Source organism: Hydra viridissima, unplaced genomic scaffold (genome assembly GCF_058129835.1).
Source record: "Hydra viridissima isolate aposymbiotic clone 2 unplaced genomic scaffold, HvirCarnegie_v1 scaffold_2, whole genome shotgun sequence".
NCBI classification, from domain to species: domain Eukaryota; kingdom Metazoa; phylum Cnidaria; class Hydrozoa; order Anthoathecata; family Hydridae; genus Hydra; species Hydra viridissima.
In genome coordinates, this window is record NW_028324301.1 from 2,362,747 (window position 1) to 2,387,555 (window position 24,809).

Consider the following 24,809-nt stretch of genomic DNA (forward strand, 5'->3'; position numbering starts at 1 on the left):
AAAAAATAAAAAGCTATTGGAATAAACTTTATACTATGTTCTTATTTAGAAACTCTAAAAGTTCTAAACTTGTCGAGAAAATGGTTTTTAAATTACAATTCTCAATCTGAAACATATACTGTCCTGCTCTTTTAAAATTTAACACAAATACTTTGAAAAAAACCTCGTTTTATAAAAAAAACAAACAAAAAAAACAAAAAAAACAAAAAAAACATTTTTTTGCATTAACTATTTTATCAGATGTAAAATTTCACATCAAGACATATAGTAATGACAAGAGTACCCATCCAAAAAAATAAAAATTCAAAAGTTAAATGAAGGATCACAGACAATCTTTTACTTAGACAATTTCACATTTGAACAATTTTGAACAAATGAAAAACCCATTTCGAATAACAGTTTTGATTAAAAATTCATAACTTAAATAACTTAAAACAAGCGTAAATGAAAGAAAATAAGTGTGCTGATGGAAATTATCTCCAGAATATTCTAAAAAAATGCAAATTTATGGAAAATAGTGTTTAAATAAACACTACATTGTTTAGAGTGAAATGTGTTTCAGTAGAAATGCTGATAGTTTTAATTGTCAAACTTATTAATTTATATCTTTATATACACATTAAAAGTTTTTTTAGTAAGACTCTTTTAAGAGGCAATATTTTTATATACACATGACATTATCATTTTTCAATAAGATTCTTTTAAGAGGTTATATTATTATATACACATGGTATTATTATTAAAGGTTTTTAATAAGATTCTTTTAAGAGGTTATAGTAGGTTGAACTTTAGAGCTATTCATAAAAAAAAAAATATTTGAAAAATCATTATTCTTTTGAATTAAAAAAAAAAAAAAAAAAAAAAAAATTAAATAAACCACCAAGAGATATGACTGGAGATAACTCCAAGCAATCAACACACTTACCAATATGAAAATGCTGAACTTCTGTCAAACGCTTCTCAATTACAGCACTGTTGTTTGTCATTTCCTCAAAACACTGCCGTAGTGAGCCTATATTGTCATTGTACATTCGTCTGTGCTCATCAAACTCTTCAGTTACTTGTAGTAGTTTTTTAGTTGTCACATTCAATTTGTCAGAAACAGAGACACACAATGCAGTTTTGTCATTTAATAAATTATTTATTTTTGAAAAATCATCTTTTAATTTTCTCTCATTTAGTTGAAATTCCTGTACTAGTTCTTTTAATTTGTTAATTTCAAAATTCTTTTTTACAATTTGATCATTTATATTTTGGATGCAGATTTCTTGTTCATGAATCACTTCCATTAAATGGACAACTTCAGTCTCCTTAGAAATAAGAGACTGTTTTTGTTTAAGCAACTCATGCCCTTCAATAGTCAGTCTTTCTTTTAATTCAGCAACTTCTGTCTGACAAGCAACTAACTTTTCAATAAGTTCATTTTCCCGCCACAAACTCTGTTGTTGTTGTCTACATAAATCATTATTTAACAAATCACAGTGGTAAGTCATGTTAGAAAGAGCAGCTTTAGCATCATCAGATTCTTGAGCAAATTTGATAACAAGTGACTCATATTCCTTAATCTTTTGCTCAGAAAACTTGATCTGTTCTTTAAGAATCATTTTCTCAGATTTTAAGTGCTGAATCAAATCTTTATTTTTTTGTATAAGATTTTTTAGTTCTATAGTCTCTTCATTTGATTCAGTATGAGTTTTGTTTAAAGCAGTTGATTCATCAAAAATACTATTTTCTTTGATATTACTTTCAATAATGGGATTAACTTCCTTATTAGAGGCATGTTGATCATGTTGCACTAGGGGAATTTCTTGAACTTGAAGATTTTCACTCTCGTGCTCCATTAACATTGATTCATCAAACTTTTCTTCAGTAATCATTGGCTGAGGATCATTTGCTTTGCTCTGGAAATTGATAAGAGAATCAGTGATGCTTGACTGACCATTAGAACTTGTATTTTCTTCTTTGCTATAAAGTTCTGATATGGATTCTTGGGTAAGAGGAGACAATATTTTGGATTTTAAATTGAATTCAAGTTTATCTAAAAGATTGACTAAATCAAAACAATTTAGTTCAGTTTTATTTCCAATTATACATTCAACCCCTGTGCCTAAAAACATTTTGATATCTTTACTAACCTCTGCTTCACTGTTCTCTATTGATTTATAACAATCCTTTTGAAGAGCTTGTCGAATCTTATCAATTTCTTTGAAAATATATTCTTCATTAGACTTGAGACACATAATTAGTGATTGGAAACTTTTAATCTTCTCACAGTACTCTGACAACTTAACATCTTGCTCACTATTAACAGCCTCAAGCTTTTTAATCAAAATTTTATTTTGCTTATTTCTTAGTTCAAGACAATCTATTTGTACTTGGTTTTCTACTTTTTTTACTTTACTTTCAGCACGAATGAGTGAAGATTTTAGTTGTACCACTTCATCTTTTAATTTCCTTAACTCCTCTTCCTTAACACTTTGAGATGTATTATCTAATGAATTCAGTTTTTGTAACATTTCAATAGATTTTTCCTTTTCAAGGACTGCTTCACTTAAAACATTAATTTCTTCCTCCATTTTCACAATTAACTTTTTCCGTATTAAAAGATCATCAGTAACAACTTTTAAGTGTTTTTCATTTTCAAACAACGATTTTTGTAAAACGGAAATATTTTCATTTAAAGAAATTTCTTTTAAACATGCAGATTCTTTATATTGAACAAAGTTATTATTTAAAGTTTCTTTTTCTTGTGTAACAGAATTCAATTGATGATCTAAGTTCTCTAATTGTTCATTTAATACAGATACAAACTTAATTTGGTTTTCAAGCTCTTTGCTTAATTTTTCATTAGTTGCAAGAAGTTTAGAAATTTCTTGCTTTAATTCATGATTTCTATCTAAACTTTGCTGAAAATTTTCACGAGTGTCATTTAACATTTTTTTTAAACTAATAATTTCAACCTGTTTTTCCTTAATTGTAACTGATTGACACTCTAAATCATTTTTCAAACTTATTACTTCAGTTTCACTTTTAATTAAATCATCTTTGAAGCTATCAACAGTCTTATCTAATTCTTTAATTTTAACTTGAGCATGTTTAAGTTCAAGTAGAACTTCCTTTTCCCTAGCTTTAAGCCTCTCTTCACAAACAATACTTTTCTGCTTTACATCTAAGTTACTCTGTATTTCCTTCTCAAGATCTAGGCACTTAGCCAGGGCTGCAAAAAGTCTAGCATTTGATTCATCCAAACTTTTAGCCATTGCCAGTTCTTTAGTTTTGTGCTCACTTTCCTTAAGTTTATAACGTTCTTTGTAAACAGCAACTGATTGGAGTGAAGCTTCTAATTCTGCTTTTAGTTTGATCTCCTGAGCACTTAGATGAGTCAACTTTAAATTAAAAACATCTTCTTGTTCTTGAAGATGATACTTCAGTTCCCTATTTTCTTTATACAACTGGGAAATAAGTATTTTTCGCATTTTCAGCTCACTATAATCTGGATGCATGGGATTTAATTGGGTATCAAGTTTATCAATAACTGATACATCATTTTTCACCACATCTGTTTTTATATCATAAGGAGGGAATATATTTAATTGTAACTCATTGCTAGTTGTATTATTTGCAGAGTAATCAACCACTTCAGTAAATTTAGTTGAAAATTCAATACTTTTACCTTCCATTTTAGAAATGTAATTCTCTTTCTCCTTTAATTGTATGTCACATTCTAATAACCTTTTACCAAGGTTTTCTACCTCGGCACTAAGAGAAGATAACTTTTGCAAGGAACTTTCACTAAGAACCAAAATATCATTTTCAAGTTCAACAATAGCTTCATTAAGTTTTTTAATGATACTATCCTTATCATTTAACTCTGCTTTAAAAAACTGCAGCTTACAGCCTAAAAACTCAACAAAGAAAAGCCTATCATCTCCATTGCATATCAATTTATCATTTAGACAAGCTTCAGCATGATTACACAATATACCAGAATCAGGGTCTGAACAAACTTTACAATCAAAACTTGAATTGGAAACATTCAACATAGACTTCACACAAGCAGATTGATACAAATTGATAAGCTTTGATTTAAAAAAAGCTAAAAAAGAGTCCTTGAACTTTACATGAATAGAACAAACTGAAACATCATTAGGAGTATCAAAAGATATTATATTCTTAAAAAGACAATCACCTATCTTTGATAAAGTCTCCAAATCAAGGCTCAAATAATGCTGTAAATTTAAAGATTCCAAACTAGGAGGAAGACCAAAATCCTTCAAAAGATAAGGATTGCTTAAAACACTAATATTATCATTTGAACATGAAGAATCAAACATACTATAAGAAAGAACAGAAGGTGAAAAAACAAAGGAACTGGAAACTCCTCTTTGATTCAAAGTTGATTCATCACAACTCTGAACAAAGCTTAGAGATTGTTTCTCCTTCTCAGCCAGGCTAAGACCTAAGCTGGCCACATCCACGGTCTTTGCGCTCAAGTCTGACTCCAGCCTCTCCACGCTCGCAGCCATCTCACTTAGAGCCAGGCTCTTGGCGGTCAGAAGCTCTTCCGTCGCACCTAGCTTGCTTCTAACGGCCCCGGCCGACTCCCTCTCTCTCTCTAAGGCCATGACCGCCTCTTCCAGAGCAGCGGACCTCACACGCAGCAACTCTCTGTCAGCGTGGAGACAGCTTTCAAGCTCAGCCGCAAGGTTTCCTTTTCCTTCGAGCTCCGCTTTCAAGAAGCTCATGCTTTCCTTCAACTCCTCCGTTACCTTTCTTTCGTCGGTCAGCTCAACAGTGACGGCATTCAGCAGATCAACTTTTTCAGCAAGGGACGACCTTAAACTGGCGCTCTTCTCCTCCTCTGCGACCAGCTTTTCGGTCAGACAATCGACGCTCTCTCTGAGAGAACTCTCTTTCGCGCTCATTTCTGCCACCTTCTCCTTAAAGTTCGACAGGGTTTTCTTCTTAAACTCTTTTAGGTGACCAGCCTGTTCCTCTTTCTCCTGCTGCAAGGTGGATACGGCCGTTTGCAACCGTTCTATTTCTAGGGCTTGCTGAGATCGGCTCAACGATAAAGACTCAGAAGCAGCGGCAAGCTTTTCGTTCAAATCACACAGCTCTCCCTTGGCCGACTCCAAACTAGCTCTTACCTTCGCAAGCTCAGCAGCTAGCTCCGCCTTCTCGCTTAAGAGCGCCAGCTTTTCAACGCCGAAATCATGCAACGCCGCAACCTTTAACGCTAACTCGTCTTCCAGCTCCTTGCACTGATTTCGAAGAAGGAGCCTTTCCTCCTCAAACTGCTCTTTCAGAGCACTGCTTTCGGACACTGCGGCACTAACCTCCTCCGACTTTCCCTCCAAAACCAACGTAGATTCGTGAAGGCTCACTTCTAACCTTTGCACCTGTTTCTCCTTCTCAGCCAGGCTAAGACCTAAGCTGGCCACATCCACGGTCTTTGCGCTCAAGTCTGACTCCAGCCTCTCCACGCTCGCAGCCATCTCACTTAGAGCCAGGCTCTTGGCGGTCAGAAGCTCTTCCGTCGCACCTAGCTTGCTTCTAACGGCCCCGGCCGACTCCCTCTCTCTCTCTAAGGCCATGACCGCCTCTTCCAGAGCAGCGGACCTCACACGCAGCAACTCTCTGTCAGCGTGGAGACAGCTTTCAAGCTCAGCCGCAAGGTTTCCTTTTCCTTCGAGCTCCGCTTTCAAGAAGCTCATGCTTTCCTTCAACTCCTCCGTTACCTTTCTTTCGTCGGTCAGCTCAACAGTGACGGCATTCAGCAGATCAACTTTTTCAGCAAGGGACGACCTTAAACTGGCGCTCTTCTCCTCCTCTGCGACCAGCTTTTCGGTCAGACAATCGACGCTCTCTCTGAGAGAACTCTCTTTCGCGCTCATTTCTGCCACCTTCTCCTTAAAGTTCGACAGGGTTTTCTTCTTAAACTCTTTTAGGTGACCAGCCTGTTCCTCTTTCTCCTGCTGCAAGGTGGATACGGCCGTTTGCAACCGTTCTATTTCTAGGGCTTGCTGAGATCGGCTCAACGATAAAGACTCAGAAGCAGCGGCAAGCTTTTCGTTCAAATCACACAGCTCTCCCTTGGCCGACTCCAAACTAGCTCTTACCTTCGCAAGCTCAGCAGCTAGCTCCGCCTTCTCGCTTAAGAGCGCCAGCTTTTCAACGCCGAAATCATGCAACGCCGCAACCTTTAACGCTAACTCGTCTTCCAGCTCCTTGCACTGATTTCGAAGAAGGAGCCTTTCCTCCTCAAACTGCTCTTTCAGAGCACTGCTTTCGGACACTGCGGCACTAACCTCCTCCGACTTTCCCTCCAAAACCAACGTAGATTCGTGAAGGCTCACTTCTAACCTTTGCACCTGTTTCTCCTTCTCAGCCAGGCTAAGACCTAAGCTGGCCACATCCACGGTCTTTGCGCTCAAGTCTGACTCCAGCCTCTCCACGCTCGCAGCCATCTCACTTAGAGCCAGGCTCTTGGCGGTCAGAAGCTCTTCCGTCGCACCTAGCTTGCTTCTAACGGCCCCGGCCGACTCCCTCTCTCTCTCTAAGGCCATGACCGCCTCTTCCAGAGCAGCGGACCTCACACGCAGCAACTCTCTGTCAGCGTGGAGACAGCTTTCAAGCTCAGCCGCAAGGTTTCCTTTTCCTTCGAGCTCCGCTTTCAAGAAGCTCATGCTTTCCTTCAACTCCTCCGTTACCTTTCTTTCGTCGGTCAGCTCAACAGTGACGGCATTCAGCAGATCAACTTTTTCAGCAAGGGACGACCTTAAACTGGCGCTCTTCTCCTCCTCTGCGACCAGCTTTTCGGTCAGACAATCGACGCTCTCTCTGAGAGAACTCTCTTTCGCGCTCATTTCTGCCACCTTCTCCTTAAAGTTCGACAGGGTTTTCTTCTTAAACTCTTTTAGGTGACCAGCCTGTTCCTCTTTCTCCTGCTGCAAGGTGGATACGGCCGTTTGCAACCGTTCTATTTCTAGGGCTTGCTGAGATCGGCTCAACGATAAAGACTCAGAAGCAGCGGCAAGCTTTTCGTTCAAATCACACAGCTCTCCCTTGGCCGACTCCAAACTAGCTCTTACCTTCGCAAGCTCAGCAGCTAGCTCCGCCTTCTCGCTTAAGAGCGCCAGCTTTTCAACGCCGAAATCATGCAACGCCGCAACCTTTAACGCTAACTCGTCTTCCAGCTCCTTGCACTGATTTCGAAGAAGGAGCCTTTCCTCCTCAAACTGCTCTTTCAGAGCACTGCTTTCGGACACTGCGGCACTAACCTCCTCCGACTTTCCCTCCAAAACCAACGTAGATTCGTGAAGGCTCACTTCTAACCTTTGCACCTGTTTCTCCTTCTCAGCCAGGCTAAGACCTAAGCTGGCCACATCCACGGTCTTTGCGCTCAAGTCTGACTCCAGCCTCTCCACGCTCGCAGCCATCTCACTTAGAGCCAGGCTCTTGGCGGTCAGAAGCTCTTCCGTCGCACCTAGCTTGCTTCTAACGGCCCCGGCCGACTCCCTCTCTCTCTCTAAGGCCATGACCGCCTCTTCCAGAGCAGCGGACCTCACACGCAGCAACTCTCTGTCAGCGTGGAGACAGCTTTCAAGCTCAGCCGCAAGGTTTCCTTTTCCTTCGAGCTCCGCTTTCAAGAAGCTCATGCTTTCCTTCAACTCCTCCGTTACCTTTCTTTCGTCGGTCAGCTCAACAGTGACGGCATTCAGCAGATCAACTTTTTCAGCAAGGGACGACCTTAAACTGGCGCTCTTCTCCTCCTCTGCGACCAGCTTTTCGGTCAGACAATCGACGCTCTCTCTGAGAGAACTCTCTTTCGCGCTCATTTCTGCCACCTTCTCCTTAAAGTTCGACAGGGTTTTCTTCTTAAACTCTTTTAGGTGACCAGCCTGTTCCTCTTTCTCCTGCTGCAAGGTGGATACGGCCGTTTGCAACCGTTCTATTTCTAGGGCTTGCTGAGATCGGCTCAACGATAAAGACTCAGAAGCAGCGGCAAGCTTTTCGTTCAAATCACACAGCTCTCCCTTGGCCGACTCCAAACTAGCTCTTACCTTCGCAAGCTCAGCAGCTAGCTCCGCCTTCTCGCTTAAGAGCGCCAGCTTTTCAACGCCGAAATCATGCAACGCCGCAACCTTTAACGCTAACTCGTCTTCCAGCTCCTTGCACTGATTTCGAAGAAGGAGCCTTTCCTCCTCAAACTGCTCTTTCAGAGCACTGCTTTCGGACACTGCGGCACTAACCTCCTCCGACTTTCCCTCCAAAACCAACGTAGATTCGTGAAGGCTCACTTCTAACCTTTGCACCTGTTTCTCCTTCTCAGCCAGGCTAAGACCTAAGCTGGCCACATCCACGGTCTTTGCGCTCAAGTCTGACTCCAGCCTCTCCACGCTCGCAGCCATCTCACTTAGAGCCAGGCTCTTGGCGGTCAGAAGCTCTTCCGTCGCACCTAGCTTGCTTCTAACGGCCCCGGCCGACTCCCTCTCTCTCTCTAAGGCCATGACCGCCTCTTCCAGAGCAGCGGACCTCACACGCAGCAACTCTCTGTCAGCGTGGAGACAGCTTTCAAGCTCAGCCGCAAGGTTTCCTTTTCCTTCGAGCTCCGCTTTCAAGAAGCTCATGCTTTCCTTCAACTCCTCCGTTACCTTTCTTTCGTCGGTCAGCTCAACAGTGACGGCATTCAGCAGATCAACTTTTTCAGCAAGGGACGACCTTAAACTGGCGCTCTTCTCCTCCTCTGCGACCAGCTTTTCGGTCAGACAATCGACGCTCTCTCTGAGAGAACTCTCTTTCGCGCTCATTTCTGCCACCTTCTCCTTAAAGTTCGACAGGGTTTTCTTCTTAAACTCTTTTAGGTGACCAGCCTGTTCCTCTTTCTCCTGCTGCAAGGTGGATACGGCCGTTTGCAACCGTTCTATTTCTAGGGCTTGCTGAGATCGGCTCAACGATAAAGACTCAGAAGCAGCGGCAAGCTTTTCGTTCAAATCACACAGCTCTCCCTTGGCCGACTCCAAACTAGCTCTTACCTTCGCAAGCTCAGCAGCTAGCTCCGCCTTCTCGCTTAAGAGCGCCAGCTTTTCAACGCCGAAATCATGCAACGCCGCAACCTTTAACGCTAACTCGTCTTCCAGCTCCTTGCACTGATTTCGAAGAAGGAGCCTTTCCTCCTCAAACTGCTCTTTCAGAGCACTGCTTTCGGACACTGCGGCACTAACCTCCTCCGACTTTCCCTCCAAAACCAACGTAGATTCGTGAAGGCTCACTTCTAACCTTTGCACCTGTTTCTCCTTCTCAGCCAGGCTAAGACCTAAGCTGGCCACATCCACGGTCTTTGCGCTCAAGTCTGACTCCAGCCTCTCCACGCTCGCAGCCATCTCACTTAGAGCCAGGCTCTTGGCGGTCAGAAGCTCTTCCGTCGCACCTAGCTTGCTTCTAACGGCCCCGGCCGACTCCCTCTCTCTCTCTAAGGCCATGACCGCCTCTTCCAGAGCAGCGGACCTCACACGCAGCAACTCTCTGTCAGCGTGGAGACAGCTTTCAAGCTCAGCCGCAAGGTTTCCTTTTCCTTCGAGCTCCGCTTTCAAGAAGCTCATGCTTTCCTTCAACTCCTCCGTTACCTTTCTTTCGTCGGTCAGCTCAACAGTGACGGCATTCAGCAGATCAACTTTTTCAGCAAGGGACGACCTTAAACTGGCGCTCTTCTCCTCCTCTGCGACCAGCTTTTCGGTCAGACAATCGACGCTCTCTCTGAGAGAACTCTCTTTCGCGCTCATTTCTGCCACCTTCTCCTTAAAGTTCGACAGGGTTTTCTTCTTAAACTCTTTTAGGTGACCAGCCTGTTCCTCTTTCTCCTGCTGCAAGGTGGATACGGCCGTTTGCAACCGTTCTATTTCTAGGGCTTGCTGAGATCGGCTCAACGATAAAGACTCAGAAGCAGCGGCAAGCTTTTCGTTCAAATCACACAGCTCTCCCTTGGCCGACTCCAAACTAGCTCTTACCTTCGCAAGCTCAGCAGCTAGCTCCGCCTTCTCGCTTAAGAGCGCCAGCTTTTCAACGCCGAAATCATGCAACGCCGCAACCTTTAACGCTAACTCGTCTTCCAGCTCCTTGCACTGATTTCGAAGAAGGAGCCTTTCCTCCTCAAACTGCTCTTTCAGAGCACTGCTTTCGGACACTGCGGCACTAACCTCCTCCGACTTTCCCTCCAAAACCAACGTAGATTCGTGAAGGCTCACTTCTAACCTTTGCACCTGTTTCTCCTTCTCAGCCAGGCTAAGACCTAAGCTGGCCACATCCACGGTCTTTGCGCTCAAGTCTGACTCCAGCCTCTCCACGCTCGCAGCCATCTCACTTAGAGCCAGGCTCTTGGCGGTCAGAAGCTCTTCCGTCGCACCTAGCTTGCTTCTAACGGCCCCGGCCGACTCCCTCTCTCTCTCTAAGGCCATGACCGCCTCTTCCAGAGCAGCGGACCTCACACGCAGCAACTCTCTGTCAGCGTGGAGACAGCTTTCAAGCTCAGCCGCAAGGTTTCCTTTTCCTTCGAGCTCCGCTTTCAAGAAGCTCATGCTTTCCTTCAACTCCTCCGTTACCTTTCTTTCGTCGGTCAGCTCAACAGTGACGGCATTCAGCAGATCAACTTTTTCAGCAAGGGACGACCTTAAACTGGCGCTCTTCTCCTCCTCTGCGACCAGCTTTTCGGTCAGACAATCGACGCTCTCTCTGAGAGAACTCTCTTTCGCGCTCATTTCTGCCACCTTCTCCTTAAAGTTCGACAGGGTTTTCTTCTTAAACTCTTTTAGGTGACCAGCCTGTTCCTCTTTCTCCTGCTGCAAGGTGGATACGGCCGTTTGCAACCGTTCTATTTCTAGGGCTTGCTGAGATCGGCTCAACGATAAAGACTCAGAAGCAGCGGCAAGCTTTTCGTTCAAATCACACAGCTCTCCCTTGGCCGACTCCAAACTAGCTCTTACCTTCGCAAGCTCAGCAGCTAGCTCCGCCTTCTCGCTTAAGAGCGCCAGCTTTTCAACGCCGAAATCATGCAACGCCGCAACCTTTAACGCTAACTCGTCTTCCAGCTCCTTGCACTGATTTCGAAGAAGGAGCCTTTCCTCCTCAAACTGCTCTTTCAGAGCACTGCTTTCGGACACTGCGGCACTAACCTCCTCCGACTTTCCCTCCAAAACCAACGTAGATTCGTGAAGGCTCACTTCTAACCTTTGCACCTGTTTCTCCTTCTCAGCCAGGCTAAGACCTAAGCTGGCCACATCCACGGTCTTTGCGCTCAAGTCTGACTCCAGCCTCTCCACGCTCGCAGCCATCTCACTTAGAGCCAGGCTCTTGGCGGTCAGAAGCTCTTCCGTCGCACCTAGCTTGCTTCTAACGGCCCCGGCCGACTCCCTCTCTCTCTCTAAGGCCATGACCGCCTCTTCCAGAGCAGCGGACCTCACACGCAGCAACTCTCTGTCAGCGTGGAGACAGCTTTCAAGCTCAGCCGCAAGGTTTCCTTTTCCTTCGAGCTCCGCTTTCAAGAAGCTCATGCTTTCCTTCAACTCCTCCGTTACCTTTCTTTCGTCGGTCAGCTCAACAGTGACGGCATTCAGCAGATCAACTTTTTCAGCAAGGGACGACCTTAAACTGGCGCTCTTCTCCTCCTCTGCGACCAGCTTTTCGGTCAGACAATCGACGCTCTCTCTGAGAGAACTCTCTTTCGCGCTCATTTCTGCCACCTTCTCCTTAAAGTTCGACAGGGTTTTCTTCTTAAACTCTTTTAGGTGACCAGCCTGTTCCTCTTTCTCCTGCTGCAAGGTGGATACGGCCGTTTGCAACCGTTCTATTTCTAGGGCTTGCTGAGATCGGCTCAACGATAAAGACTCAGAAGCAGCGGCAAGCTTTTCGTTCAAATCACACAGCTCTCCCTTGGCCGACTCCAAACTAGCTCTTACCTTCGCAAGCTCAGCAGCTAGCTCCGCCTTCTCGCTTAAGAGCGCCAGCTTTTCAACGCCGAAACCATGCAACGCCGCAACCTTTAACGCTAACTCGTCTTCCAGCTCCTTGCACTGATTTCGAAGAAGGAGCCTTTCCTCCTCAAACTGCTCTTTCAGAGCACTGCTTTCGGACACTGCGGCACTAACCTCCTCCGACTTTCCCTCCAAAACCAACGTAGATTCGTGAAGGCTCACTTCTAACCTTTGCACCTGTTTCTCCTTCTCAGCCAGGCTAAGACCTAAGCTGGCCACATCCACGGTCTTTGCGCTCAAGTCTGACTCCAGCCTCTCCACGCTCGCAGCCATCTCACTTAGAGCCAGGCTCTTGGCGGTCAGAAGCTCTTCCGTCGCACCTAGCTTGCTTCTAACGGCCCCGGCCGACTCCCTCTCTCTCTCTAAGGCCATGACCGCCTCTTCCAGAGCAGCGGACCTCACACGCAGCAACTCTCTGTCAGCGTGGAGACAGCTTTCAAGCTCAGCCGCAAGGTTTCCTTTTCCTTCGAGCTCCGCTTTCAAGAAGCTCATGCTTTCCTTCAACTCCTCCGTTACCTTTCTTTCGTCGGTCAGCTCAACAGTGACGGCATTCAGCAGATCAACTTTTTCAGCAAGGGACGACCTTAAACTGGCGCTCTTCTCCTCCTCTGCGACCAGCTTTTCGGTCAGACAATCGACGCTCTCTCTGAGAGAACTCTCTTTCGCGCTCATTTCTGCCACCTTCTCCTTAAAGTTCGACAGGGTTTTCTTCTTAAACTCTTTTAGGTGACCAGCCTGTTCCTCTTTCTCCTGCTGCAAGGTGGATACGGCCGTTTGCAACCGTTCTATTTCTAGGGCTTGCTGAGATCGGCTCAACGATAAAGACTCAGAAGCAGCGGCAAGCTTTTCGTTCAAATCACACAGCTCTCCCTTGGCCGACTCCAAACTAGCTCTTACCTTCGCAAGCTCAGCAGCTAGCTCCGCCTTCTCGCTTAAGAGCGCCAGCTTTTCAACGCCGAAATCATGCAACGCCGCAACCTTTAACGCTAACTCGTCTTCCAGCTCCTTGCACTGATTTCGAAGAAGGAGCCTTTCCTCCTCAAACTGCTCTTTCAGAGCACTGCTTTCGGACACTGCGGCACTAACCTCCTCCGACTTTCCCTCCAAAACCAACGTAGATTCGTGAAGGCTCACTTCTAACCTTTGCACCTGTTTCTCCTTCTCAGCCAGGCTAAGACCTAAGCTGGCCACATCCACGGTCTTTGCGCTCAAGTCTGACTCCAGCCTCTCCACGCTCGCAGCCATCTCACTTAGAGCCAGGCTCTTGGTGGTCAGAAGCTCTTCCGTCGCACCTAGCTTGCTTCTAACGGCCCCGGCCGACTCCCTCTCTCTCTCTAAGGCCATGACCGCCTCTTCCAGAGCAGCGGACCTCACACGCAGCAACTCTCTGTCAGCGTGGAGACAGCTTTCAAGCTCAGCCGCAAGGTTTCCTTTTCCTTCGAGCTCCGCTTTCAAGAAGCTCATGCTTTCCTTCAACTCCTCCGTTACCTTTCTTTCGTCGGTCAGCTCAACAGTGACGGCATTCAGCAGATCAACTTTTTCAGCAAGGGACGACCTTAAACTGGCGCTCTTCTCCTCCTCTGCGACCAGCTTTTCGGTCAGACAATCGACGCTCTCTCTGAGAGAACTCTCTTTCGCGCTCATTTCTGCCACCTTCTCCTTAAAGTTCGACAGGGTTTTCTTCTTAAACTCTTTTAGGTGACCAGCCTGTTCCTCTTTCTCCTGCTGCAAGGTGGATACGGCCGTTTGCAACCGTTCTATTTCTAGGGCTTGCTGAGATCGGCTCAACGATAAAGACTCAGAAGCAGCGGCAAGCTTTTCGTTCAAATCACACAGCTCTCCCTTGGCCGACTCCAAACTAGCTCTTACCTTCGCAAGCTCAGCAGCTAGCTCCGCCTTCTCGCTTAAGAGCGCCAGCTTTTCAACGCCGAAATCATGCAACGCCGCAACCTTTAACGCTAACTCGTCTTCCAGCTCCTTGCACTGATTTCGAAGAAGGAGCCTTTCCTCCTCAAACTGCTCTTTCAGAGCACTGCTTTCGGACACTGCGGCACTAACCTCCTCCGACTTTCCCTCCAAAACCAACGTAGATTCGTGAAGGCTCACTTCTAACCTTTGCACCTGTTTCTCCTTCTCAGCCAGGCTAAGACCTAAGCTGGCCACATCCACGGTCTTTGCGCTCAAGTCTGACTCCAGCCTCTCCACGCTCGCAGCCATCTCACTTAGAGCCAGGCTCTTGGTGGTCAGAAGCTCTTCCGTCGCACCTAGCTTGCTTCTAACGGCCCCGGCCGACTCCCTCTCTCTCTCTAAGGCCATGACCGCCTCTTCCAGAGCAGCGGACCTCACACGCAGCAACTCTCTGTCAGCGTGGAGACAGCTTTCAAGCTCAGCCGCAAGGTTTCCTTTTCCTTCGAGCTCCGCTTTCAAGAAGCTCATGCTTTCCTTCAACTCCTCCGTTACCTTTCTTTCGTCGGTCAGCTCAACAGTGACGGCATTCAGCAGATCAACTTTTTCAGCAAGGGACGACCTTAAACTGGCGCTCTTCTCCTCCTCTGCGACCAGCTTTTCGGTCAGACAATCGACGCTCTCTCTGAGAGAACTCTCTTTCGCGCTCATTTCTGCCACCTTCTCCTTAAAGTTCGACAGGGTTTTCTTCTTAAACTCTTTTAGGTGACCAGCCTGTTCCTCTTTCTCCTGCTGCAAGGTGGATACGGCCGTTTGCAACCGTTCTATTTCTAGGGCTTGCTGAGATCGGCTCAACGATAAAGACTCAGAAGCAGCGGCAAGCTTTTCGTTCAAATCACACAGCTCTCCCTTGGCCGACTCCAAACTAGCTCTTACCTTCGCAAGCTCAGCAGCTAGCTCCGCCTTCTCGCTTAAGAGCGCCAGCTTTTCAACGCCGAAATCATGCAACGCCGCAACCTTTAACGCTAACTCGTCTTCCAGCTCCTTGCACTGATTTCGAAGAAGGAGCCTTTCCTCCTCAAACTGCTCTTTCAGAGCACTGCTTTCGGACACTGCGGCACTAACCTCCTCCGACTTTCCCTCCAAAACCAACGTAGATTCGTGAAGGCTCACTTCTAACCTTTGCACCTGTTTCTCCTTCTCAGCCAGGCTAAGACCTAAGCTGGCCACATCCACGGTCTTTGCGCTCAAGTCTGACTCCAGCCTCTCCACGCTCGCAGCCATCTCACTTAGAGCCAGGCTCTTGGCGGTCAGAAGCTCTTCCGTCGCACCTAGCTTGCTTCTAACGGCCCCGGCCGACTCCCTCTCTCTCTCTAAGGCCATGACCGCCTCTTCCAGAGCAGCGGACCTCACACGCAGCAACTCTCTGTCAGCGTGGAGACAGCTTTCAAGCTCAGCCGCAAGGTTTCCTTTTCCTTCGAGCTCCGCTTTCAAGAAGCTCATGCTTTCCTTCAACTCCTCCGTTACCTTTCTTTCGTCGGTCAGCTCAACAGTGACGGCATTCAGCAGATCAACTTTTTCAGCAAGGGACGACCTTAAACTGGCGCTCTTCTCCTCCTCTGCGACCAGCTTTTCGGTCAGACAATCGACGCTCTCTCTGAGAGAACTCTCTTTCGCGCTCATTTCTGCCACCTTCTCCTTAAAGTTCGACAGGGTTTTCTTCTTAAACTCTTTTAGGTGACCAGCCTGTTCCTCTTTCTCCTGCTGCAAGGTGGATATGGCCGTTTGCAACCGTTCTATTTCTAGGGCTTGCTGAGATCGGCTCAACGATAAAGACTCAGAAGCAGCGGCAAGCTTTTCGTTCAAATCACACAGCTCTCCCTTGGCCGACTCCAAACTAGCTCTTACCTTCGCAAGCTCAGCAGCTAGCTCCGCCTTCTCGCTTAAGAGCGCCAGCTTTTCAACGCCGAAATCATGCAACGCCGCAACCTTTAACGCTAACTCGTCTTCCAGCTCCTTGCACTGATTTCGAAGAAGGAGCCTTTCCTCCTCAAACTGCTCTTTCAGAGCAATACTTTCAGTTTGGTTTAACCATAAAGAGTCAGACGCAGCGATAAGTTTATCGTTTATTTCGCAAAATTTTGTGTTACTTAATAGCTCGTTTTGCATTAGTATTTTATTTTCATTTTGTAGAGTAATATTTTGTTTTGTTAAGTCCGAATGATCATGCATAAGCATTTCATAATCAGCATTTTTCTGAGAAAGTTGAATTTTGAGCAGTGTGTTACGTTCAGTTTGCTGATGGAGATGTTGAAGAGTATTTTCAAGCTCTATGACAGTCTGATTTAATTTTGACAAAAGTAATGACTTTTCTTCACTATAATCTGAATCCAAACACATTTTCTCAGAAGTAACAACCTCTAGCTTACATTCAAGATCTTTACATGTTTGAGAAAGAGCAGCAAACTTACTTATGTATTCCTCCAGATCTAAACGAAGAGAAGAGACAACTGAATTACTTTTTATCAAACTATCTTCAAGCGAATGGTTTCTACCTTCCAAAGACAAATGTACCGTCTTTAAATCATTATATAAATGTTCCAATTGCAAAAACTTATTAAGAATAACCACCTTCTCACCCTTAATAGACTCAACCTCAAATACTAGATTACGAATGGTCTCTCGACTACTCAATAAATCATCGCATTGACTGTCATACAATTTCTTAGACTCATTTGCCAAAGAATTAGCAGCAGAAAGCATTTTGAGAATTTCAGAAAAAGAATAATGAATATTAGGACAAGCCTCAATAAAATACATTTTGAAATTAGATAAACTGGCAAGAAACTCAACTTTAAAATCTAGAAAATACTTAACGAAAGCAAAGAAAAGATCGCGAGCTTTAAACAAAGCTGAAAGAGACTCATTTAACAATTGAACATTGTGCTGCAAATCAAACCCAGTTCTAGACAAACAAACTTCGGTACGACAAAGCTTTTCGGACAGCGCTGACAGCGAAGCATCGCTCTCCTCTTTCAACTGGCTAAATGACTGCCTGGATCTCTCTAGAGCCGAAACTGCCTCGTTCAACTCACCAATCACGTCTAGCCGCTGCTGCTCAACATCGCTCAGGCTCTTTCTCAAAGCAACAAGCTCACTCTCACTTTCGCTGAGATTCGACTTTGTTTGGTTGAGCTCGGAGACGGTACAGCTCAACTCTTGCCTGTTCGAATCCAAGCTGCTCTTGGTGTCACTCAGCTCTGACGTGGCAGCGCTGAGGCTTCTTTCCGATTCGGCTAAGCACTTCTTTGTCTCATCCAGCTCAGATTGCATCGAGCTTATGCACTTCTCCAACTCCTCTCTGGCTAACTTCAGCTGCTGCTCTCTGCTTTCGAGAGTCGCACGCGTTTCACTCAGCGCCGCACCACTCTCAGAGAGGTCATGCAACGCCTTTGACAAACTACTCTCAGTGAAACTCAGCTTGTCGGACAGCGCTGCCAGCGAAGCATCGCTCTCCTCTTTCAACTGGCTAAATGACTGCCTGGATCTCTCTAGAGCCGAAACTGCCTCGTTCAACTCACCAATCACGTCTAGCCGCTGCTGCTCAACATCGCTCAGGCTCTTTCTCAAAGCAACAAGCTCACTCTCACTTTCGCTGAGATTCGACTTTGTTTGGTTGAGCTCGGAGACGGTACAGCTCAACTCTTGCCTGTTCGAATCCAAGCTGCTCTTGGTGTCACTCAGCTCTGACGTGGCAGCGCTGAGGCTTCTTTCCGATTCGGCTAAGCACTTCTTTGTCTCATCCAGCTCAGATTGCATCGAGCTTATGCACTTCTCCAACTCCTCTCTGGCTAACTTCAGCTGCTGCTCTCTGCTTTCGAGAGTCGCACGCGTTTCACTCAGCGCCGCACCACTCTCAGAGAGGTCATGCAACGCCTTTGACAAACTACTCTCAGTGAAACTCAGCTTGTCGGACAGCGCTGCCAGCGAAGCATCGCTCTCCTCTTTCAACTGGCTAAATGACTGCCTGGATCTCTCTAGAGCCGAAACTGCCTCGTTCAACTCACCAATCACGTCTAGCCGCTGCTGCTCAACATCGCTCAGGCTCTTTCTCAAAGCAACAAGCTCACTCTCACTTTCGCTGAGATTCGACTTTGTTTGGTTGAGCTCGGAGACGGTACAGCTCAACTCTTGCCTGTTCGAATCCAAGCTGCTCTTGGTGTCACTCAGCTCTGACGTGGCAGCGCTGAGGCTTCTTTCCGATTCGGCTAAGCACTTCTTTGTCTCATCCAGCTCAGATTGCATCGAGCTTATGCACTTCTCCAACTCCTCTCTGGCTAACTTCAGCTGCTGCTCTCTGCTTTCGAGAGTCGCACGCGTTTCACTCAGCGCCGCACCACTCTCAGAGAGGTCATGCAACGCCTTTGACAAACTACTCTCAGTGAAACTCAGCTTGTCGGACAGCGCTGCCAGCGAAGCATCGCTCTCCTCTTTCAACTGGCTAAATGACTGCCTGGATCTCTCTAGAGCCGAAACTGCCTCGTTCAACTCACCAATCACGTCTAGCCGCTGCTGCTCAACATCGCTCAGGCTCTTTCTCAAAGCAACAAGCTCACTCTCACTTTCGCTGAGATTCGACTTTGTTTGGTTGAGCTCGGAGACGGTACAGCTCAACTCTTGCCTGTTCGAATCCAAGCTGCTCTTGGTGTCACTCAGCTCTGACGTGGCAGCGCTGAGGCTTCTTTCCGATTCGGCTAAGCACTTCTTTGTCTCATCCAGCTCAGATTGCATCGAGCTTATGCACTTCTCCAACTCCTCTCTGGCTAACTTCAGCTGCTGCTCTCTGCTTTCGAGAGTCGCACGCGTTTCACTCAGCGCCGCACCACTCTCAGAGAGGTCATGCAACGCCTTTGACAAACTACTCTCAGTGAAACTCAGCTTGTCGGACAGCGCTGCCAGCGAAGCATCGCTCTCCTCTTTCAACTGGCTAAATGACTGCCTGGATCTCTCTAGAGCCGAAACTGCCTCGTTCAACTCACCAATCACGTCTAGCCGCTGCTGCTCAACATCGCTCAGGCTCTTTCTCAAAGCAACAAGCTCACTCTCACTTTCGCTGAGATTCGACTTTGTTTGGTTGAGCTCGGAGACGGTACAGCTCAACTCTTGCCTGTTCGAATCCAAGCTGCTCTTGGTGTCACTCAGCTCTGACGTGGCAGCGCTGAGGCTTCTTTCCGATTCGGCTAAGCACTTCTTTGTCTCATCCAGCTCAGATTGCATCGAGCTTATGCACTTCTCCAACTCCTCTCTGGCTAACTTCAGCTGCTGCTCTCTGCTTTCGAGAGTCGCACGCGTTTCACTCAGCGCCGCACCACTCTCAGAGAGGTCATGCAACGCCTTTGACAAACTACTCTCAGTGAAACTCAGCTTGTCGGACAGCGCTGCCAGCGAAGCATCGCTCTCCTCTTTCAACTGGCTAAATGACTGCCTGGATCTCTCTAGAGCCGAAACTGCCTCGTTCAACTCACCAATCACGTCTAGCCGCTGCTGCTCAACATCGCTCAGGCTCTTTCTCAAAGCAACAAGCTCACTCTCACTTTCGCTGAGATTCGACTTTGTTTGGTTGAGCTCGGAGACGGTACAGCTCAACTCTTGCCTGTTCGAATCCAAGCTGCTCTTGGTGTCACTCAGCTCTGACGTGGCAGCGCTGAGGCTTCTTTCCGATTCGGCTAAGCACTTCTTTGTCTCATCCAGCTCAGATTGCATCGAGCTTATGCACTTCTCCAACTCCTCTCTGGCTAACTTCAGCTGCTGCTCTCTGCTTTCGAGAGTCGCACGCGTTTCACTCAGCGCCGCACCACTCTCAGAGAGGTCATGCAACGCCTTTGACAAACTACTCTCAGTGAAACTCAGCTTGTCGGACAGCGCTGCCAGCGAAGCATCGCTCTCCTCTTTCAACTGGCTAAATGACTGCCTGGATCTCTCTAGAGCCGAAACTGCCTCGTTCAACTCACCAATCACGTCTAGCCGCTGCTGCTCAACATCGCTCAGGCTCTTTCTCAAAGCAACAAGCTCACTCTCACTTTCGCTGAGATTCGACTTTGTTTGGTTGAGCTCGGAGACGGTACAGCTCAACTCTTGCCTGTTCGAATCCAAGCTGCTCTTGGTGTCACTCAGCTCTGACGTGGCAGCGCTGAGGCTTCTTTCCGATTCGGCTAAGCACTTCTTTGTCTCATCCAGCTCAGATTGCATCGAGCTTATGCACTTCTCCAACTCCTCTCTGGCTAACTTCAGCTGCTGCTCTCTGCTTTCGAGAGTCGCACGCGTTTCACTCAGCGCCGCACCACTCTCAGAGAGGTCATGCAACGCCTTTGACAAACTACTCTCAGTGAAACTCAGCTTGTCGGACAGCGCTGCCAGCGAAGCATCGCTCTCCTCTTTCAACTGGCTAAATGACTGCCTGGATCTCTCTAGAGCCGAAACTGCCTCGTTCAACTCACCAATCACGTCTAGCCGCTGCTGCTCAACATCGCTCAGGCTCTTTCTCAAAGCAACAAGCTCACTCTCACTTTCGCTGAGATTCGACTTTGTTTGGTTGAGCTCGGAGACGGTACAGCTCAACTCTTGCCTGTTCGAATCCAAGCTGCTCTTGGTGTCACTCAGCTCTGACGTGGCAGCGCTGAGGCTTCTTTCCGATTCGGCTAAGCACTTCTTTGTCTCATCCAGCTCAGATTGCATCGAGCTTATGCACTTCTCCAACTCCTCTCTGGCTAACTTCAGCTGCTGCTCTCTGCTTTCGAGAGTCGCACGCGTTTCACTCAGCGCCGCACCACTCTCAGAGAGGTCATGCAACGCCTTTGACAAACTACTCTCAGTGAAACTCAGCTTGTCGGACAGCGCTGCCAGCGAAGCATCGCTCTCCTCTTTCAACTGGCTAAATGACTGCCTGGATCTCTCTAGAGCCGAAACTGCCTCGTTCAACTCACCAATCACGTCTAGCCGCTGCTGCTCAACATCGCTCAGGCTCTTTCTCAAAGCAACAAGCTCACTCTCACTTTCGCTGAGATTCGACTTTGTTTGGTTGAGCTCGGAGACGGTACAGCTCAACTCTTGCCTGTTCGAATCCAAGCTGCTCTTGGTGTCACTTAGCTCAGACATGGCACCCCTGAGGTTTTCTTCTGACTGAACTAGGTTTTGCCTAATGTTATCTAAATCTTTACTGGTCATTGATAAAATACATTTGGTGGCACTCATTTCATTTTGTGTTTCCGTTATTTTAATTTGTGATATATTAAGGTTTGTCTTATGAAGATCTATTTCATGGGAGAGTTCATGAATTTTGTTTTCAAGAGTTTTTAATGTATATCTTAATAAAGAAATTTCGTCTAAGCGTTGTTGTGCTTCAGTTTTTAATTTACTATTTGTTTCTTGTTCATATTTTATGTTTATTAACAGATCATTATTATTATTTTTTAATGTATCTCTTTCCTGACTAATTGACTTGTAGTTATTTTGAAATTCAGCAACTTCAGTTTCAAAATCTAATTGAAATAAGCAACAAGTAAGTTGATTTACTTTTTTTAGAAATCGAGAAGTGATATTTGTACTTATCTATAATTTTATTCATTTGGTAGTTATTTAACTTTAATTTACATTAAAACATTTCACTAGCAAATCTGAAAGCTTATGATTGTTGATAATAAAAAATCTATTGTATCAGTAAGTTTTTTGTTCAACATTTTGTTGCTTTTATTTCAGAAAATTGTAAACCTTTGAAGTATACAATTATATTATACTCTTTATTTTGTATGTTGAAACAATACATTGTGTAAATTTGCGAAGTTATTATTCGTGTTTCTTAAATATTGTAACTAAATTCTACTTTTTACTGATCAATTATAGAATGAGAAATTGTTATTTGAACTTAATCGTTGTTCTATTCATGATCAATACATACTGCACTCTTAAATAATTTTAAAAATTCAGACATTCAATCGAATAAAAAATAATAATGTAAAAAAGAGCAACATTTCTTACCATTTTTTATCTTCTGAATTTCATTATTTTTTAAGTTAAGTTGCTCGATTAACTGGTGACACTTTGAATCTTCATTATCATTTATATCGTCAATTATGGCTGTTAGGTTTTCAGATTTTTCTGTTAATGAGTCTATCTGCTCCTTCTATAAATAAAGTTTTAGACAAATTGAAAATCAAAATTTAAAAATCAAATTAAAAGTAGCTCAATATACTGATATCCATGTTTATTATTATTGTAAGGTTAAAAACTTTGTAGAGTTTTAAAACAAACAAAAATTTTTTACCTTTGCCACCAGTTCCATTTCTAATTGAATAATTCTCTGATTCATACTCTTTTCTTCGGAAAGCAAAAGTGCTTTTTCATGATCAGCTTTGCTCAACATTGATCTAATTTAAAAGAATTACAGTTGATCATTTAGAGAATATGTCAACTAAACATTGAGAACACCTAAAACTGACTATTTTATTACATTAGTAATACATAATATATAGCTACATAATTTTATGTAATTGTAATAAATTATGTAATTATTTACATAATTACAAAATTTTATTACATATTAGTATATCTAATTTCATTGATAAATCGCGAAATCCTGGTTATTGTAAGGAGTAAAATTTCAGTGTACTTACTTCAAAACTTCGATTTCTTGAGTTAATTTTGTTGTTACTTCAATCATTTCTTTTTCACTAATTTCTTGAGAAGATTTTAGTAAATTTACTTGTGATAATACTTGACTGAACTTTTCTTTTTCTGCTGCGAGTAGACTCTCAATTCTAGCATTATTTTCTTGGAAAATATCACGATCCTACACAGTAAAACTAAAAATTTTAGTTAGGTTTAAACCTAACTAAATATTTAAAATCACTACTGTTAATTATTACATTACAAAAAAAAAAAGAAAGAAAATTATTATCATTAATTTTAATTATCATAATCATTAAATATAGTATTATCAAAAAACTCTCGCATTATTTTCTTTAAAAGTATCAAGGTTCTTAAACAGTGAAACAAGTTATTTTAATTACGTTTAAATAATAATAAAACTTGACACACAAAAGAAATGCCAGATGAAAGTTGATCATTTTAAAAAACTCTTTTCAGTAATATTTGTGCAAATGCACAAGACGTGCATCATCCTTCAAGAAAAAAAAACTCTAAAACTTAAAATAATCACGCCAATGGCAATATAAAAGGAATATTCACCAGTGTGTCACTGCATCATGCTACAAACCTTTATATACAAACTTATTTTCAAGTTGTATGTCAAGAGTGTGCTTAAAAATTTCTAGAATTTTGATGTTTTCATCTTCATTTTTATGGCAAAAAACTCTGTTGTTTATCATCTCATAAGAATAATTTTTATTATTTCTTTGCCTAAGATTGATTGCCAGAAAATAGTGGGTTAATAATGATTACATTTGACTGTAAATAGCATAACGTTTTTGTACTTTTGAAATTTTTTAACAAGATATTGCCAGCAAATGTTTTTAGAGTACTTATAGAGCTTGATTAAATAAAACTGTGGTGTATTCAATATATATACAAATATTCGCTATCAAATTTACAAAATAATGAAATTCTAAGGGGAGAAACTGTTACAATATCAATAGTAGTTAAATTTGAAGAAGAAAACATATAACTAACATTCATGGTTCATTCAAGTTAATTTAACGATATCATTAATCATATGTGAACAGTAAAGTTACAAAACAACTAATTATTGAACCTTGATTGCATTTTTCAATGCCAACTCTAACTCTATTCTTTCGCATTCAAGGATATTCAGCACTTCTACAAAGTTTTCATTTTCAACTGGATAGTCTTTTTGCACTAAATAAAAACAATTAAACTTAAATATGCCCTCATATAATCACCTTATTACAAAATATTTTATAAAAATAAACTTCCTAAATACCGTTTTTCACAAAAACACCAAGTGCTTTCTCCATTTCGCTTATATGTATTGTTTTAGCTTTTAAAATTTCATTGAGTGAGTCTTCTTGCATCTTGGCAATACTTAGTTTATTATTAGCACCTAAAATATCATCATCAAGTTTTAGGATAACAGTCTCAAGTTCCCTTATTGCTTTATTAAGTGCAACACATTCAGATTTGTGGTCTTCAATTTCTAGACAAAGCATTTTTTCAGCTTGATCTTTTTCTAACAACTGTTTCTCTAAGACACTGCATTTTTCACTCTTTAACTCTAGTTCCTTTTGAGTTGCCGCTAAGTCTTTTGCAGCAATATCACTACCTTTCAAAAGAGTCTTATGGTCCTGTTCAGCAGATTCAAACTCTAACTTTAGCTTACTTATTTCTAACCTTGCACTAGAAAGTTGATTTTCAAGATCTTCATTTTTGGTGTCAGCTTCTTTAAGTAACATCTTTACCTTTTCCAATTCCTCATTAAGTGCACTACATTTATTACTTATAAAATCAATGGACTTCTTCGATTCTTCATTTGAATAAGGTATTGACTCTTGAGTACTACTTTTGTTGTGTAAGGCTTCTTTTTCAATGTTATGGAGGGCATTTGATGTTTTATCTTGATGCAAGAGCTTTGTTTTTGAGTTATCTTTTTCAAATTCTAGAAACTTTTGCAAAGTGTAATTTGACAAGTCAAGCTCATTTAAAAGCTCCCTGTTTCTATCTTCAACATCAGACAGCTTCTTAGTAGTGAATTCTAAGTTATTCTAAACAATAAATATAGTTTATTTACAAGCATCAGCAGTAAATACCAGCTTGTATAACATTTCTGAACAAGATATTTCAGTTTTATTTTGCTAAAGATTTCTAGCAAAAATAAATTTACAGTTATAAGCGTTATACTCTTAA

General features: G+C 43.6%; 1 protein-coding gene across 3 annotated transcripts in view; it reads right to left on the reverse strand.

The window, feature by feature from the left end:
- Window positions 1–24,809, reverse strand: part of LOC145181543 (uncharacterized) — a 50,852-nt gene that overhangs the window by 14,436 nt on the left and 11,607 nt on the right. Inside the window, exons 7-12 of one of the 3 annotated variants that reach the window (XM_090077719.1) lie at window positions 23,890–24,667; window positions 23,701–23,804; window positions 22,604–22,779; window positions 22,255–22,357; window positions 21,969–22,113; window positions 926–16,423 (exon numbers count right to left, since the gene is read on the reverse strand). In XM_090077719.1, the coding sequence (XP_089933845.1) occupies window positions 926–16,423; window positions 21,969–22,113; window positions 22,255–22,357; window positions 22,604–22,779; window positions 23,701–23,804; window positions 23,890–24,667 (16,804 nt within the window). Of the gene's footprint in view, window positions 1–925; window positions 21,473–21,968; window positions 22,114–22,254; window positions 22,358–22,603; window positions 22,780–23,700; window positions 23,805–23,889; window positions 24,668–24,809 lie in introns of all 3 variants that reach the window. The other 2 variants (XM_090077718.1, XM_090077720.1) reach the window with 2 other exon arrangements.